This window comes from Thunnus thynnus, chromosome 10 (genome assembly GCF_963924715.1).
Source record: "Thunnus thynnus chromosome 10, fThuThy2.1, whole genome shotgun sequence".
In the NCBI taxonomy this organism is placed as follows: Eukaryota; Metazoa; Chordata; class Actinopteri; order Scombriformes; family Scombridae; genus Thunnus; species Thunnus thynnus.
Window position 1 is genome coordinate 25,307,495 of NC_089526.1, and position 17,208 is coordinate 25,324,702.

The 17,208-nt window shown below is 40.3% G+C and overlaps 1 protein-coding gene across 1 annotated transcript; it reads left to right on the forward strand.

Moving 5' to 3' along the window:
- Nucleotides 1-268: 268 nt before the first annotated feature.
- Nucleotides 269-16,926, forward strand: has2 (hyaluronan synthase 2). The gene is made up of 4 exons (XM_067602267.1): nt 269-969; nt 10,660-11,286; nt 12,849-12,950; nt 13,047-16,926. Exons 2-4 carry the CDS (start codon nt 10,660-10,662, stop codon nt 13,974-13,976), a joined length of 1,659 nt encoding a protein of 552 aa, XP_067458368.1. The 5' UTR covers nt 269-969; the 3' UTR covers nt 13,977-16,926.
- Nucleotides 16,927-17,208: the final 282 nt, after the last annotated feature.

Genomic DNA, 17,208 nt, shown 5'->3' on the forward strand with positions numbered 1-17,208 from the left:
TTCTCAGGTTTGAATGGGGGCATGGTCAGCCAATCTCTATCTCTCTCACCCTCTCTCTCTGTCGGTACGTCAAGAGTTTGAATGAGTTTGGATGAGTTGCTCTCTCTCTCTCTCTCTCTCTCTCTCTCTCTCTCTCTCTCTCTCTCTCTCTCTCTCTCTCTCTCTCTCCTCTCCATCGCTCCTCCTTTTCTTACACCCCCCAAAACCTACCCCTCTTATTAAAACAACACGCCAATCTGTTGTAGGCCGGTAAAAGGGGTTTGGGAGCCGCAGCAGCCATAAAGGAGGCTCCACACACAGCCGTCTGGAAGGAATTAGACAGCTGAAACAGCGGCATAGAGACTTTTGGCCACTTCTCTGCGGTCTGTGTAGACTGGATGCTTGGGGAAACTATAGAAATACTTACCTGCATGCCCCTCAAGACAGCAAAATACAAATGATCTGACTCATATTTGATTATTAGAGTCTTTGCTGGAAACTTCTTTTTTTTTTGGTGAATATGACACTGCCAAAATTGATGGCTTTTTTGTAACTTTTTAAAAACTTTTTAAGTATGAATGAAACTGTCAGAAGTTGATGGAGAAAAATATTTATCATTTTTATATAGTGTACTTTTTATTTATACTTTTTTATATGAATGATGCCAAAGTTGACTGACATGATGTTTATGTTTGTACACCTAAGATGCATGCGGTGTGTAGTTAATGACTGCTGACAGACAGTTCAAAACTAGTGCTTAATATTTTTGAGCATCCAGCTGAACACATTTAGAGGAAACTGCACGATTCTTTATTCTTCCTTTTTTTTATTAATGAGGACCATTTTGAGCGGATTCATGAGACTCATTACTGCACAAGTGTCCTTTAGAACTTTGTCGAGATTTTTTCTCCCTGTGGAGCGGTACCAGAGCCGCCGGAGTTGACCGCATCCTTTCTCAAGGACCAACGACAGGACAACAGCTGCTTCAAGGTAGGCGGCCAGTGATCATTTGGTCTGTTGACCCTTCAGCCTGCTGACAGACGGTGATAAATGTTCCATCAGTAGTTACTCATGTTGAGGTTATAAATAGTTAAAATGATTATTTTGGAAACGTTGATGCTCCAAACTGTCATATAAATAAATTTAAAATATATCTACAGTATATAAGAGGTTTCTTTCATAATTTCGTATCATTAGGATGCTGTACAATATTTAAGCCCAGCAAAGGGAGTGATGCTTAAAGTTTGGGGGCATGCCAGCTATCACTGGAGTCGTTTCTCTCCACGCGTCGTGCGTAAAGCACGGATAACATCTCTGGAGACATGCACTTACGTCATTTTTCCTCCACAGATGTTCCTACTGAACATAAAATGTTATTACACTGAAACTAAAATATGTCTCTAAAAAGTTTAATTTGTCTTAACTGGCACTAACATCTGTATTCCCTTGGCCAGCTGTGCCACCTGTGGAAATGTGTGAAACATATAAATCCAGATTACTCTTTTAATCATTTACAAGTGCACATACAGTCGCGGCTGAGCCAGTTATTATAGCATGAGAATAAACGAAGCGAAGACGTCACGAGGCATACGTCATTCTTTGACATGTGTGAGCCAGTGGGAAGGCTGGATTTGGAAACGTTCAGCGTGCCTCGTGGTAGGAGCGCGTAATTTAATGCCGCATGTGAATGACTATTATTTGCTGAGAAGAAGGAGTAGCCTGCATGTTTAAAACGGTACCCTACTAACTGTTACAATAGACCTTTGACAGACCTTTACCTTGCTGAAATGTTCAGCAGTCCATGCAGTCCCACCAGCTCTTGTCCCAGAGATCAGAAATATATAGATGCATGCAAACATAACAGGAATCTTATGACAGGCCACTTAGACACATGGGACTATAACATAATAAATGCATACTCACTTGTTACTTTTGGCATTATACACTAACATTCCCAGGCACCCACCACACAACAGACACATATGTAAATGAACATCTGTCACGCGCTTTTGACATACTCTCTTTCTCTATTCACCCACTCTGACCTCTCTGTTAGCAGATTCCACTGTTGGCTCATATAAAACCCACACAAGGAATGCCCATCTGTGAGCTGGATGTCTGAGAACTCCTGACATTTATCTATGATGTACAGTAGAGTTTCCATCCTACACATGGCATCTACTTCCTACTAACCTGGGTAATTGTTTCATGAAGCATTCTAATACTCACGCTGTGCAAGCTGGAACACCGGCCATGCACACCTGATCAGAAGGATGAAGCATGTACTCATCACATATCGATGAGACCAGCACATCTGCCATTCAATTATTTACAGTATTTTTAGTATAATTATGAATATTTACCTTTACTTATTAGGTTTACTTTGACTGTATGCTGTATTTCCCCAGTGCACTGCGTCATTTACATTAAACAAGAAATGCATATGTAAATTTCAAAAGATAGATGCAGACCATATGTTCTTTTCACAATGCATGTATGGACCTTCTGTCTATGAATATGCTGTATGTATCCAAACTAATACCAACATACTGTACCTAATCTAAGCCCACCAGGGAGTTACTCCACTGAGCATGGGGCTCAGTGTAGCACAGCAAGGAGGGCAATCCATCTCTAGTGTGTTAGTGGAATATTAAGCTTTAAAACTTTATTTTTACATGCAGCCAAGTGGGTAGTCTATGACTGTCTGTAGCCTACTACTTTTATTAAAAAAAAGGCAAGGGAAGTAGCTGGAACAACTCTTTTGAACCAATACAGTGACACAGTCATACATCCTGCAGACTCATCAGTGCTACAGGATGTTCTTACAAATAGCGCAGAGAGCAGTTTACTACTTAAGAGAGGAAGGCATTCCATGACTGGCCTCCATTAGGGCTCACAACAAGTCTCACGTGCCATTACTGCTCACAGCAAGGGTCTTTCAGTGTATAGGCCTTGGGGCTGACAGGGTATAACCACTGAAGTTAGAAGAGAGTGTATATGTGGAGCCCCTCCCAAACACACACACACACACACACACCCACACACCCACACACACACCAAACACCACCACCTACCTCATCCAGCATTCATGCCAGTTTTTTCCAGTTTCCCTTGGTAAAGTAACACTGAAGCAGCAATGTAGTCAGCTAGTAAAAGTGAAAATTTGGATGTCAGTGAGCCTCTAAGTTAGCTTCCCACTACCTCATACTGAGTCACATGGAGTCTCATGGGGAGCGCTGATGCCAACGCTAATGCATAGATCCAAGAATTCAGTGTGCCATAAAGTAACCCATACTGTGTAGCTGCATTTGTGACATTATTTATGATATTACTTATTGTGCACCTTGTGACAAAGCACCCATGACTAAAGGTCCAAAATTTAAAATCTGAATCACAGTCAGCTCCTTCTTGCCTTTCTTTATTCCACTAACCATCTGTTCATGCATCCACTCAGGGCGATTGTGGTTTTCTGTCTCTATTATCTAGAGATAGCTGTAATTAGCCGTGATACTACAGAGTGCTATTAATAGAATTTTCTCCCCTGTCAGGGGAGGCCAGTTATTTTAACGCACTGTTGATAACAGTCTATTGCCAGATAGGGGAAGTGATAGATCGGTGAATGAAACAGAGAGAGACAGATTGGATTCATAAAAGCAGAAAACAATTTAAAACATTTTTTGGGAGAGATCTGAGTCTCTAGTGGCAGGAAAAATGAAACAGAAGCTGTTTTTTTACAACCCTGAAGTGCCATAAAGTGCTGAAATTGCACTTCTTCTTATTGTGTAAATGCAACACTGGAAATAAAAGCAAACAAATACTCAGACAGAGGACTGACTATAGAGGGTTACATTCTCGACTGAGCTGCATCTGTAATTTGGCCAAAAATCTTTGAGCCAGCCACAGTGGCTTAACTCCAGTGCCTCAGCTGGCAGTGAAGTGAGCCAAGTCCACTAGCGTGCCTCCAGTCTCTCTCCCCCTCCCTCTTTTGGTGTCTGCCATCCCTCCCTCTCTGACTAACTCACTTCCTTCCAACCCACTTTCTCTCTTTTCTTACTGGATACTGTAGTCCTTCATCCCCTTTTACAAGTCACTCTTTCTGCATCTTCATCCTCCTTTCATTATTTTACTCACTCTCTCCCGAAAGTACGTTTGTACTGCTAGGGATGAGTCAAAGAGCGAAGACTTGCTAAAATACCAAACAGCATGGCTTGGCTTCAAAATCAAGAAGGGATTTACCTCAGTGTTCTCTTATGAATGAGTTGCAGCTTCACCGTTCACCTTCACTTTTAAATTGGATAAAAGTAAAACGACACAACCGGACTGTTGTGGTTTAAGAATGAGATGATGCACAACAAGCAGAACAAGAAGCTGGCGGAGAGCATTACAAAACACTCTTCTAGGATGTTGTAACCTTTGGTGCCTTTGCCAGTTACAATTTTATCACACCTGATTCTAATAGCATGCAGAAGGGGAGGAAATACAGAGACAGCGGAAGACGGAGAAAAGGGGATTGTTAAAGTTAACTCCCTTGTAATGCTGTAACATTCTACCTTTGCCAGTTGTGACCCTGTCCACCTGATTCCAATCATGTAAGGAGCAGTGCAGTGTAGCACAGTGGGTGGTGTTACTGTTTAGCTCTGGTTCTTATAATGACAATGCTCCCAGTGACCACATGGGGGGGTTTATAAGAAGGAGGAAGAGGAGGAGGAGGAGAGGAGGAGAAGAGGAGGAGTGAGGCGCTTCCTGGCGGTGCCTTTTAAAACTCACATGACCTTCCACTTTATTAAGAGTGCACAGTTGCCGCACGCTACAGCACAATGTCTCATTTCAACACGATATTGCATCCATTTAATAAACAGAGATAGACAGAGATAAACGAAATTAAGATGACAGTTGTTGATTTCAAATTACGTCATTAAATTACTACACACATGACTCATTCCTAACCACGATTTGATTATTTCTCATAAACCATAAATGAGGAGAACACATTTCTATAAGCAAATCAATCCTACTTAAATGGACTTTATCTTGGAAAGCAAAAAGCAGCTTGAAGAAGTGGAAAAAAAAAGCAAGCCAGCCTTGATCGTGTCCAATATGTCTCACCTAAGACAGCAGCCAAATTTCGAGTCTTTCCCAGCTGCTCTCTCTCCTCTGCCTCATCATCTGCTCAGGAACACGTGAGCCTTCCCTGCATCCTGCTACAACCGCCATGAGGGCTATCTCCACATTTAATGCTTTTAAAATGCATCCTCTGCTTTCCAGCCCTGCCCAGCTCACACACACACACACACGCACACATGCACGCACACACACACACACACACACACACGCACGCACACACACACACACACACACACACTATTTCACCATATGCATTGCTTGTTTAAGTTCCAGTCCATGTATCTCTCCATTTTTGCATATGTGCTTTTCCTGTTGGCTGAAGATCATGCGTTTGAGATTTCAAAGGTGTGTACGACCCTCAACCGGTCTGGTTTCCCAATTTCCGTCTTTGTGATAAAATCAACTTTGTCCAATTGTTCATCAGAGCATGTTCACTAAGAGGCTTTTAGCAAATCATAGATATCATCAATATGTCTTCATTATCTACTGAAGTTTGATTGAGATAATGACATTGCTATAAATAATAACCTCAGTTTAATAGAGTGTACTGTAGCACCTTCTCTGTCATATACTGTATTCATGCCCAAAGTATACCAGCCACAGATGTGAGCTGGCTCACTCTTCAGAGCAACATTAAAGTTTGATTTGTGAATAGCAGTCATCCGCCCAGAACCTCTGATTTGTGAATGTTACACCTCCAGCCAGTGACTGCTGAGTCACAATAACATAAAGATGTAAGCTTTATGTTATCTCAGCTCTGGGCAGACAAGCAAGCTGTCTTTTTTGGCTCCGTGTCAGATTTATACTGCAAGAGCATACAGTAATGGCACACACTCACAAAGTCATATACACGTGTAGTACTTACTGTGCGTAGACACATACACTCACACAGTCTGGTGAGCTTTGTTATATTTTACGTTCCGTCACAGGGCTTGGAACCAGGACCCTGCAGACGGGGATTCCACTTTCTTGCTCCCCTGTGAATTTGGCCAAACTATCGCTTCCTCTCTGCAGCACACATACACACACCTCTGCTTGTGTGCACATACACACACTGGAAACTGGCCAAACACTAACACTGTACATATTTTCTGTCACATTTGCACACACAAGCAACCACGACTTGCCTAAGCAAGCTGTCCCCAATTAACTGGTCTTGAGTCTGAAATGTGTCCCTGAAAGCTGGCTAGTCAAACCCACATGCACACATGGCCGACAACCCAGTCAAGCCACATATATCTCTGACAGCTATCCACTGCATAAGAGCATGTGGTGATTCTCCTGACTATACTAAATCACTTATTATACTTGAGGCTCAAAACGGGTCACAGGGATATTTCCTTTAGTTCCCTACATACCAGGAATGCTTAAAATGAGACTGTACTGTATGTATTCAGTTTTAGCTTGTAGCTTGTAGTTTTAGGTTGTAGCTTTTCTTAAGCTGAAGCTATTTCTTTATCTATACTGTTAATTGGCCTTGATTGTCGAATATATGCGTCGATTTTTTGTGTACCAAGGATCATTTTTTGCAGTCTTCTGCATATTTAAGTTTCTACATGTTACTCCAATGTCAAACTTTTGTTGTTAATGGATGACAGATGGATATCCATTATTCTATCATTTATATCCACGGCGGACATTCTGGGTATACATTATCCTTTTTTGCATGCCTCTGAAGTAGCAACCTTATCACTAGTCTAAACAATACAGATAGTTGTAATTTTACTCATATCAGAGGCAATAGCTTTTCCTAATTGAGGTATTAATGATTTTTTCCAAAGATGACAAAGATTGTGCACCACAAAGTTTACATTTTTAGAGTGAATTGCCAATAAAAGTTTCAGTTTAAGTGTATTTTGGGCCACAGATGAGATTTTTTGTCTGTGCATCAATGTGCATCATTCCATATAGAATTATAAACTGTGCGCAACAGTACACAGTGTACAATGTTCGTTCAGTATGTGCGGGTCTGTTCATATCTAATAGGGATATAAGCTCAGATCATATAGCTCAAATGACTTAAACAGATTACATGACATATTTATAGTCTCCAGAGATGTCCTGCTCCACATTCATACAGCAACGGTGGGAAGTAAAATCACAATCTCTAGTTTTATGTTATAGTTTGAGGATTCAATGCCTTACATATTTTCCCAGCCAGTCCAGGTTTTCAAACCAGTGACCTTTCCCCAGTGACCACTGTTCTAACGTCAAAGCTGCTGCCACTCCCAACACATCCATCCATCTGTTTGTTGTTTGGACTGGTAGTTCTCAGTAGAGCAGAAATTGAAAAGTTATGAGCCAAACAGAGTCTTCTCCAGTGGACCAATTACATTAGTGAGACAACTAAGTCATGCATTCATTCATTTGTTTATTCATTCATTCATTCATCTCTCCACTAACCCACTAAATATTCTCCATCCATGCAAGGCTTTACATTGTTGTCACGTTATATCTGAGATGGAGCCAGTGAGAATTTCACTCAAGAGACAATAACGTCAGAGTGAGACTGCTAGAGCATCCAACCCAAGGTCATTGTAGGGCTGGACTCACACACAGATAGTGACGGGGTTCATACATGCCAAGATACAAAAACAAACAGAAAACCGGGATGATATCATTCACATGTGCTAATGACACCTTCATCTCACACAGATACATATACCGACATGCGTAGTTACAGAGAGCACCAAAGTGACATCATGCACATGTGTCGATAATACCTCTACTGTCACAGATACTCCTCTGATTAGAGGCTTTATCTCTGAAGGGCCGGGGCCCAGTTTGAAAGCGCATCATGACTAATTTTTAGGCTGCACTTAGTGTAATCTCTTTGCCGTCTGAGCTAATTGTTAGTTTGACCTTTGCATTGGATCATCCGCCCAAAAGTGCTTATTACATGCCAAGAAGAGAGAAGCATCCTAACAAGTTGCAGCGTTTGAGCTGTGTTGTTGTTTTGCACTGAATTCACAAAGCTCTACAAGCTTTCAGACGTTTCAGTTCGACTGCATTTGGCATTCAGCATTTGAAATGAGACAACGGCAAAGGATTTATGCCTGTGGAACATCGACTGAATTTAATTTCACAGTTTGGTTTTGTACTTTCAACCGCAAACTTTTAACCAGAGCGAGCATTTGATGTCAGTGAAGTGCAGATCATAAATAAACAAGCAGTCACAAAGCAACAAACACTGTGTGGAGTTTGCATGTTCTCCATACATCTGCAGTGGTTTACTTTAGCTTCTCTGGTTTCCTCACACAGTCCAAAAACAAGCCGGGTAGGTGGACTGGAAACTCTAAATTCCCAGTAGGTGTGAAAGTGTCTTATGATAGACTGGTGAGCTGTCATGGAGGTGTTTGTCAGGTTTCATGTACTAATACCAAAGATTTTGACAATATAATCTACAACGAACATTCTAAAATATCTAAATTAGGTACACATATTTTGATGGCACATTTATGGCAAAACATAATTGCTCCTAAGCAGTGGCTGAGTTCATTCAAAGTTGATGTAGAAAGACAGGGTGAGGGGGTTTATTCTACACTACTTTATATAGTTGTAAAACATACACACACTCACTCACACACATACACACACAAAATGTACACAAACTAAAGGAGGTCTAAGGTGAAATGCACTCTCTGCTTAACACAATGAAACACGTGTATTTTAACAGAAACACACACCCCTCTCCCAGCACTGCTGTAACAAGCTTTTATATGTGAATTTTGTGTATTTTGTGTACTTTGTGTGTATATGTGTGTGTGTGTTTGGCGTGTGTGTCAAGGGTCTTGTAAATGAGCGTCTGACGTTAAGAGCCTTGCCACGTGCCAGAGGAGGCCTGCTACACTGTTTGTGGCCTTTTCATTCAACGATCAAATGAACAAGACATTATGTCTGAGCCAAGGGGTGTGTGTGTGTGTGTGTCTGTCTTTCTCTCTTAGCTTAGCATCTCTCTTGCTCACTGTGAATCTTTCAGTGTTGCTTGCTTTTTTTGTTCAGCCATCTGTATCTCTTCTTCTCAGTGCTTTGACTCACTTTCTTTTCCTTTTTCTTTCTCTGTAGCTCTGGATTCCCCTTGCCCCTCTCCCCTACTTTCTTTCTCCTTTTTCACCCTGTGTATTACTCTTTCCCACCCTCCATCTGTCTTATGTGTTTAGGTGTGGTGTAAGGAAGTCTTTCCAAATCACAAACACTGCTTGGCTTTGTATACTCTTCTTTTGATGACTATATTGCTTGTCCTGATTTACATGGCTTGCTTGTCATGCCTATCACTTACTTGTATAACTTTTAATGATGAATGCATATGTAATAACATGTTTGCGAGATTCATCAAATGTTCACCAAATGACATTAATGTGGTTGCACCATCTCTGAAGTGCAGCTCAAAATGTTGCGCTGTCTCTGACCTGCTACTGATTCAGTGACCCTTGTAATGGCAAAGGGTCAAACTCTCTTTCATCATTGCCATGTTAGGCTAAAAAAGCGTACACTATAATGTCATACATATCCTCTCTCCACTGTGTATCTTTATCCATGTATCTATCTAATCGTATAAATGATTTTCTTGTCAAACTTTCTTTGAGAGTATAGGTAAAGAGAAGGAGCACACGTGCAGCATTAGAAAACCTAAAAACGCTTGTCTTCTTCTTCCCACGGAGATATTAACAGATGACATCACAGGGTGGTCCGCTCTGCATTGAGCCACGCTGAGTGGGTCTTCGTAGGTCTGCCAAACAGATGGCGGTAGCAACATAATGAGTGCTGGAAAGATTTTGAGCAGAAGATTTTGTTCAGTAAAGAGTCCGTGTTCACAAAAGACTGAGATGAAACACAAAAGCAGGAGATCATTGGTCCCCATATAAAAACATAGAATATTCTTTAATGGACAAGCCACAGTACATTAGAGTTCCTTATATGGGGTGCTTTCCTGAAAATGTTTGTGAACTTTTTCTCCACAATACTGAAAAAAAAACAATACAGCATTTAGAGAGCACTTGGAACTTGGATCTTTGGCGAGGGCAGCCACATTGTTGGTTAATTAGGTCAAGAAATCTTGTAATGTGCCCCCACCCACACTTAAGGAGATTTGGAACAATCGGCTCCTCACAACTGTCTGACATTTAGACAGGGATTTTGGGGAGGGGTAGAAGGAAGGAGAGGGGGAAGGAGGGAGGAAAAAAAGGAGGAGAAATTTTACTGCTTTCTCTACCTGCAGGTATGGTGTTATAAAATGTAAAAGGCTGTGTGTGCCATAGAGGGGTATGGTCAAAAACTGTGAATAAGCAAATTTCATATTAAAGTTTGTGTATGTTTGCAGTTCCAAATACATGTGAGGATAATAATTTCCCATCCAAATCATAGCATCTGATGTTTGCAGGGGGTGCTTTTTCTTCTGTTGGTTAGTTGGAGTATATTTAAAAAGAAGGAAAAATAAGAGTAGGCTATGGTTCAGGGTCTGCACCCCATAGTGATAGGCTTGTAATTAATGTACACCATGTCGCTTTTGTACCATGATGACTAATTTGAGCCCTTTTCTTCCCATTTTTTCCCTAGATGAGTTGTCAAAGAGTCCTTACCTACCTGCGGATATTCGGCACCACCATGTTTGGCGTGTCCCTCCTGGTGGGCATCTCCACAGCCTACATCATGGGCTACCAGTTCTTCACCACAGCCCGCAATCATTTATCCTTCGGCCTGTACGGTGCCATCTTGGTTGTCCACCTCATTATCCAGAGCCTGTTTGCGCTCTTAGAGCACCGAAACATGAGGCGGTCCTTGGAGACGCCAATCAAATTGAATAAATCATTGGCGTTGTGCATTGCAGCGTATCAAGAGGACCCAAACTACCTGAGGAAATGCCTGGTGTCGGTGAAGAGGCTGACATACCCGGGGATCAAAGTGATCATGGTGATCGATGGGAACAATGATGATGACTTGTACATGATGGAGATTTTTAAAGAGATCATGGGATGGGATAAAGTAGCCACATATGTGTGGCGGAGTAACTATCACAACAGGGGGCCCGAGGAGACAGATGAGAGTTATGCTGAAAGCCTTCAGCATGTCTCCAAACTGGTGCTGAACAACAAGTGCGTGTGTATCATGCAGAAGTGGGGAGGGAAGAGAGAAGTCATGTACACAGCCTTCAAAGCACTGGGGAGGAGCGTGGACTATGTGCAGGTAAGGCTTCAATTAATTAATGAAGGGAAAAGAGGAATATTAACAGAGGGGTTTAAATGAGAAGAAAAAAGAAAAACTGAAAGGAGGGACACATTTAGTCATTGGGATTGACTAGAGTTAATGCAAAATGGGCAGAAAATGGGAAGGGTGTCAATGGTGCAAATTAGACACCTTTATATAACAGGTAAAATATTCAGTGGTTTATGTCTGTGTGTGTATCTGTGTAGATGTAAACATACAGGTAAAACAAGGACAGTTGATATCTAATGTAGGATGAAGGGAAGGAAAGAATGAAAGCTGGATTGAGGGAAATGCAAACTAGACAAATGAGAACTGAAGATGGAGAGAAAGGGAAGAGGGAAAGAGATCGAGAAAGAGATGACTGCAAAGGGGAAGGAGGTCTTTGCCAAGCCAAATATGGGGTCCACAAAGAGTCTTTTGTGTTGCTTTTAGATGGACGGTGGCTGTGTGCATCGTGTTGTGAAGTGTAGCGTGAAGAAGGACAGCAGTAGCCGATGTCTAAGTGTAATAACAGATCTGTTTCCCAGAGCTGAGTGTTACATCATCTACATGAGCAGTATTCAGAGTCAAGGCTCAAAACCGTGTAAAAAAAAAGGTTGAATTTGGGACCCATTTGGAGAATATCTGTCTTAAAGTTTAAGACATTGCAAAAGATAGATATAACTGTCAGTAGGGCTGACTGATATATAGTATTTAGTGAATTACTGTTGTCAGTGAAAATCAGTTAAACAGTAAAACATTTTAATGATATTCTTGGAAAATGAATCCGAATTACAATGACGCAAACTGTGAGGATAAAGAGTTTCTGCTATGATGCTGTCTACCACCTGGAGATGGCTAAGGCCTGCCAGAAACTTCTTGTTTAACAGTGATTTCAAAAGAACTTATCACAATGCTGTCAGCAATGTCAGTATCCTACAACATTTGGAGAAAGGAGGGACAGTGTTGCATGTCTTTTTATTATCATCAGTCTCTGCCAGTAACAGATGTGTTTTGTTAATGGGGATTGAGCTCTGTGGTTGTTTTCAATACCTGATTTTGTTAGGGGAGAAAACTGAGAAGGCTAAAATGAGTACCAGAAAGATAATGGATGGTGATTAAATTAAATTAAAAGAGTTTTTTTGCTCTTTGTTGCAGGGGATTATCTGCCTGCCATATTAAGACCAATAAAAATCTTGATTGGATGCATGATTATCTTTCACTTGTTCAACACATTTGATTTATCTGCTTTTGGACCACCAAATCCTGCCCAACAGAAAGAGTAAAGAAAGACAGAGAGGTAGGGGTGGGATACTGAGACATACAGCGCTGTATTTGTTTCACTTTGTTTTGTATTATTTTGATACTACAAACAAACAGAGAATATGTAATCATTGTCTGTCATAAATTAGGGGGGTGGGGAATGTATATCTAACAAGATTTAAGTCCAATGTCTGCCAGGTAAAGTGTGTGCTGCACTATCCTCAAGCTGCCTTTTTACATGATTGTAATAGATAACCCTTGGTTCTAAAACACTGCTTATTTTTGTGGGTTTAACTCAGGTGTGTGACTCTGACACCATGCTTGACCCCGCTTCATCAGTGGAGATGGTAAAAGTTCTAGAAGAAGACCCCATGGTGGGAGGCGTTGGAGGAGATGTACAGGTAGTTACAAAACTAACATTCTCCTTGCTAAAAGTAACACATTTTGGAAACTATGACTATTAACATTAATGTATTTGCTCATCAATCTATCCCTAGATCCTAAACAAATATGAGTCATGGATCTCCTTCCTGAGCAGTGTACGGTACTGGATGGCCTTCAACATTGAGCGGGCATGCCAGTCCTACTTTGGCTGCGTGCAGTGCATCAGTGGGCCTTTAGGAATGTACCGAAACTCCCTCTTGCACGAGTTCCTTGAGGACTGGTACAATCAGACCTTCATGGGATCCCACTGCAGTTTTGGTGATGACCGCCATCTCACCAACAGAGTTCTCAGCCTCGGGTACGCAACCAAATACACTGCACGGTCAAAGTGCCTCACAGAGACACCGATTACATACTTGCGGTGGCTCAATCAGCAGACTCGATGGAGTAAGTCATATTTCAGAGAATGGCTTTACAACTCCATGTGGTTCCACAAACACCATCTATGGATGACTTATGAGGCTGTGATCACAGGGTTCTTCCCATTTTTCCTCATTGCCACTGCAATCCAACTCTTCTACCAAGGAAGGCTCTGGAATATTCTGTTGTTTCTTCTCATTGTGCAGGCAGTGGCGCTGATCAAGTCATCATTCGCCAGCTGCCTCAGAGGTAACATTGTCATGGTGTTCATGTCTTTCTATTCTGTACTGTACATGTCAAGCCTGTTGCCAGCCAAAATGTTTGCAATAGCAACAATCAACAAGTCTGGATGGGGGACCTCTGGAAGGAAAACAATAGTGGTGAACTTCATTGGCCTGATTCCTATATCAGTTTGGTTCACCATCCTCTTCATTGGGATTATCTACACAGTAATCCTGCAGACTAGAAAACCCTTTCCTGAATCAGAAAAGATTGTTCTGGTCATAGGGGCAGTTGTCTATGCCAGTTACTGGGTCATACTTGTGACGTTATATGCAGTGCTCATAAATAAGTGTGGGAAGAGGAAGAAGGAAACACACTATGATATGGTGCTGGATGTATGACCTATAGACTACAGTCATCATTTACCACTATGTTTTGGGGTTGTTTTCACTCACCTTGTTGTTGTTATACAAATATTTTTCAGATGCAGAGCAGCTCTGGAGGATAATCTGGTTCAGTTCAACCAAAATGGGCAAAAACCCAGGATCTTTTCAAACTTGAATAGCAAAAAAATGTTAATGGCAGTGGCTGCTTATTTGTTCATTCATGACCATAGCATTCATGATCTTGGAACATCAACATGCTAGCTAATTAGCTTACCTAGATTTATCTAATCTAATATGTTTAGCTGAAGATCAGCTACTGTAGGCTATAGCTAACCCTGATAACTCAGTATGGCGAGATTAAATATATTGCAGTTGGCAGCAAGAGTGCTAGGCTTCATAATAATAGCTACCTCTTACACTTGTCATGTTCACTGGGCTTCAGTCTAACATTAGCAACTTAGCCAAAGAAACTGGATCTTGTGTTCATTAAGGTTGAACCTAACCAGTATGAATATTCTACCTCCAGAGCAACATTGTGTCCAAGAAATGTTTGTAGATCCAACTGAAAATCAACCTACATGTTGCCCCTACCAAAGGGAAGCCAAAAGGACCACCACATAACTTCAATTTGAAAATACTAGCATACTGTACCTGCCCTGCCAGGCTTTTATATATGGGGCTGTCTCCACTGTCAAATGACTGCACAAAACTGAAGATCACATTCATAACTCTAAAAGGTATTGAGAGAGGCTACTGCCATCACTATCAAATTAGTGTAATTGTAGGCCACCCTACCATTCTTCATCTGTTTTTTCATCCCATTCTAATGTCACATGGTCTAAATTGTTACCTCTGGGGGCGATGCATTGCTGTGCCTTTTCAGTGTTTTTAGGAAGAGCTACAGTATCAATGCACAAAGAGTGAAAGGGTGCAGAAAGGGCTATAAAAAGGAGAGCTCTTCTCTTTCTATTGTTGCATTCAAGTCATATGGGATAGATACAGTGCAAACTTCCTCTCACTCTTCACCCATACAGCTTAAGACAGTAAATACCGCATCTGGAACTGCCAGTTGAAAAAGATTACTGGACTACCTTCATTCTGACAAAAAGAAAGCACCTGTAGTTAAGTGAAATGCACAATGTATTCATACAGTCATACATTTATTTAAACACATAAATCAATCGGACACTTAAAAATGTTGTTGTTATTCCCATATGACATGAATGCAGTATTTTTCTCAACGTTTACAAAGTGAAGAATCTCAAACTGATCACTGATTGGTAGATCTAATCTCCAATGGATCAGGTGATCAGGTGAACATATGACCAGAAGAGAGACGGTGTATCATTGCTGCTGTGACTGTTTTATTTTTTACAGAAACAATGACTTTTGTTTTTCTTTTCTTTAATATGAATGATGGGTGTATGTTGCAAAATGGGTTTAACACTATTTTTGTTAATGTATTAAGAGAAAAGATTTTGTGATTTTTGCCTCCCACATGCCCTTGCTCTCTTCCTTCCATCACATACTGTATTGGGGATAATGTGGCTATATCTCTCTGCTTCCTTGCATTGTGATGAATGAAGTGAAAATCTTTCACTTGCAAGGGAAGGAAACATTAACGTCTCTAATGGGAGCAAAGTACTACCTGATAATAGGAATGTGAATAAGGGCACTTGATGGAAGGGAACAGCATTTTGGAATGAAATATGTCCAGTGTTTGCTATAGACTAGGAGAAGACATGAGTTTAATTCTTATGCACTTTTATGTCTCTCCCGTCGTCCAGTGTCATGCTTGACATAATCAAGATGAAATACCTCAGTGGTTCTCCATGCATTGCATCAAAGTGTCAGGATGCCGTCCAAAGACTGATGCATTCTGAAGGTCTCAAGTAATTTATGATCTGTTTGTGATATTAAATATAAAAGTGTCCTTTTTATACGCAGTTCCTTATTAAGTCAAAGCTGGATTTCTCTGCCTTGTTGGCCCTTTGCTGTAGCCGTTTACTTATTGTTACTTGTATTTCAATGCATTTTTATATATAGACATTTTTATTCTATTTTTGCTTAGCTACCAAAGATTCTTTATTTTCATTCATGTTTTTATAAGAAAAATGGAAAAAATGTATTGTGCTTTCAACTGTTCTGACAATTACTTGTATATCTGACCAAACAATGTGAAATTATGAGCTGGGGGTTTTGTCTGCAATAACAACAATAAAAATGCAATTTGTAGGGATAAGTTATTGATTTCAATAGAGATGATGAACCTGTGTTTTTGTACTTTGTACTCAGATAGAAAACCAGCATATTTATGTAAGAACATTCTGTGGTTTATAGCATTCTGTACTTGGTAAAATGTACTCTGGTAAATATGTAAAACCCCTAAGGTTCCATATGTTGACACAGCAAAAACAATGAATACATTAATATATTATATACAACACTTAAATATATGTTCTATCAAGGATTATCAAGCTTATTTCAATATGTTCCACGTTAAATTGTTAAAAATATGAAAATATAAATATTGAAGTGTGCTTGATAATCCATTAGTCAAGTGAACATAATTGCTATAATCATATTGTTAGATTTATTTGTTTGCAGTGTTGAAATTATATGGAGTCATGCTCTCTATGTTCAGTTCTAAATAAAATAAAGAATAAAGCCAATGCAGACTTAAAACCATCATCCAAAACCATTTCAAAAGCATTTGCACAAAAATGTAATTATCTGCAAATTATATTGTGTTTTAAAGTTGTGAGGTGACTTATTGAGTAATAATGGAAGAAAAAGAAAAACTGAGTGACATTTTTATACAGTTTTAAGGTTTGGTTTTATTCTAAGGTTTAATAAATGAGACCAATAATTGAACCATGAGGTTATTTTCATGCCAAAGTAGTCATGGGCAGTGTTATCATAAAGCACTTTTGTGTTGTGCCAAATAAAACAACTTATGTTTTAATTTGCTGATTCTTGAGTCTTTATTCATTTATTTGAAATGACCTAGAACATAAAGTGTTAGAACATAAAAGTGAGAGCACTGGTATTCTTTCTTGTTAAGATAATGCACCATTTCACAAGCATACGACAAGCTAACAGCACACAATGCATCTGAAGGGTGGCAGTGACCACATTTTGTTACAGTGCTCAGAGAAAATAAACCAGTCTCAAGTTATGAATTAACTAGAGCAGGTTTTCTTTCAGCATGTGTGGAGATAATCTAAATCAGTTCCGCAGTTGAGTT

Bases quoted from the DNA above. Each gene is read 5' to 3' on its own strand.
- has2 (XM_067602267.1), top strand. From the start codon at position 10,660: ATGAGTTGTCAAAGAGTCCTTACCTACCTGCGGATATTCGGCACCACC. The intron at 11,287-12,848 runs GTAAGGCTTCAA...GGTTTAACTCAG, and splicing joins GGAGCGTGGACTATGTGCAG to GTGTGTGACTCTGACACCAT. The intron at 12,951-13,046 runs GTAGTTACAAAA...ATCTATCCCTAG, and splicing joins GCGTTGGAGGAGATGTACAG to ATCCTAAACAAATATGAGTC.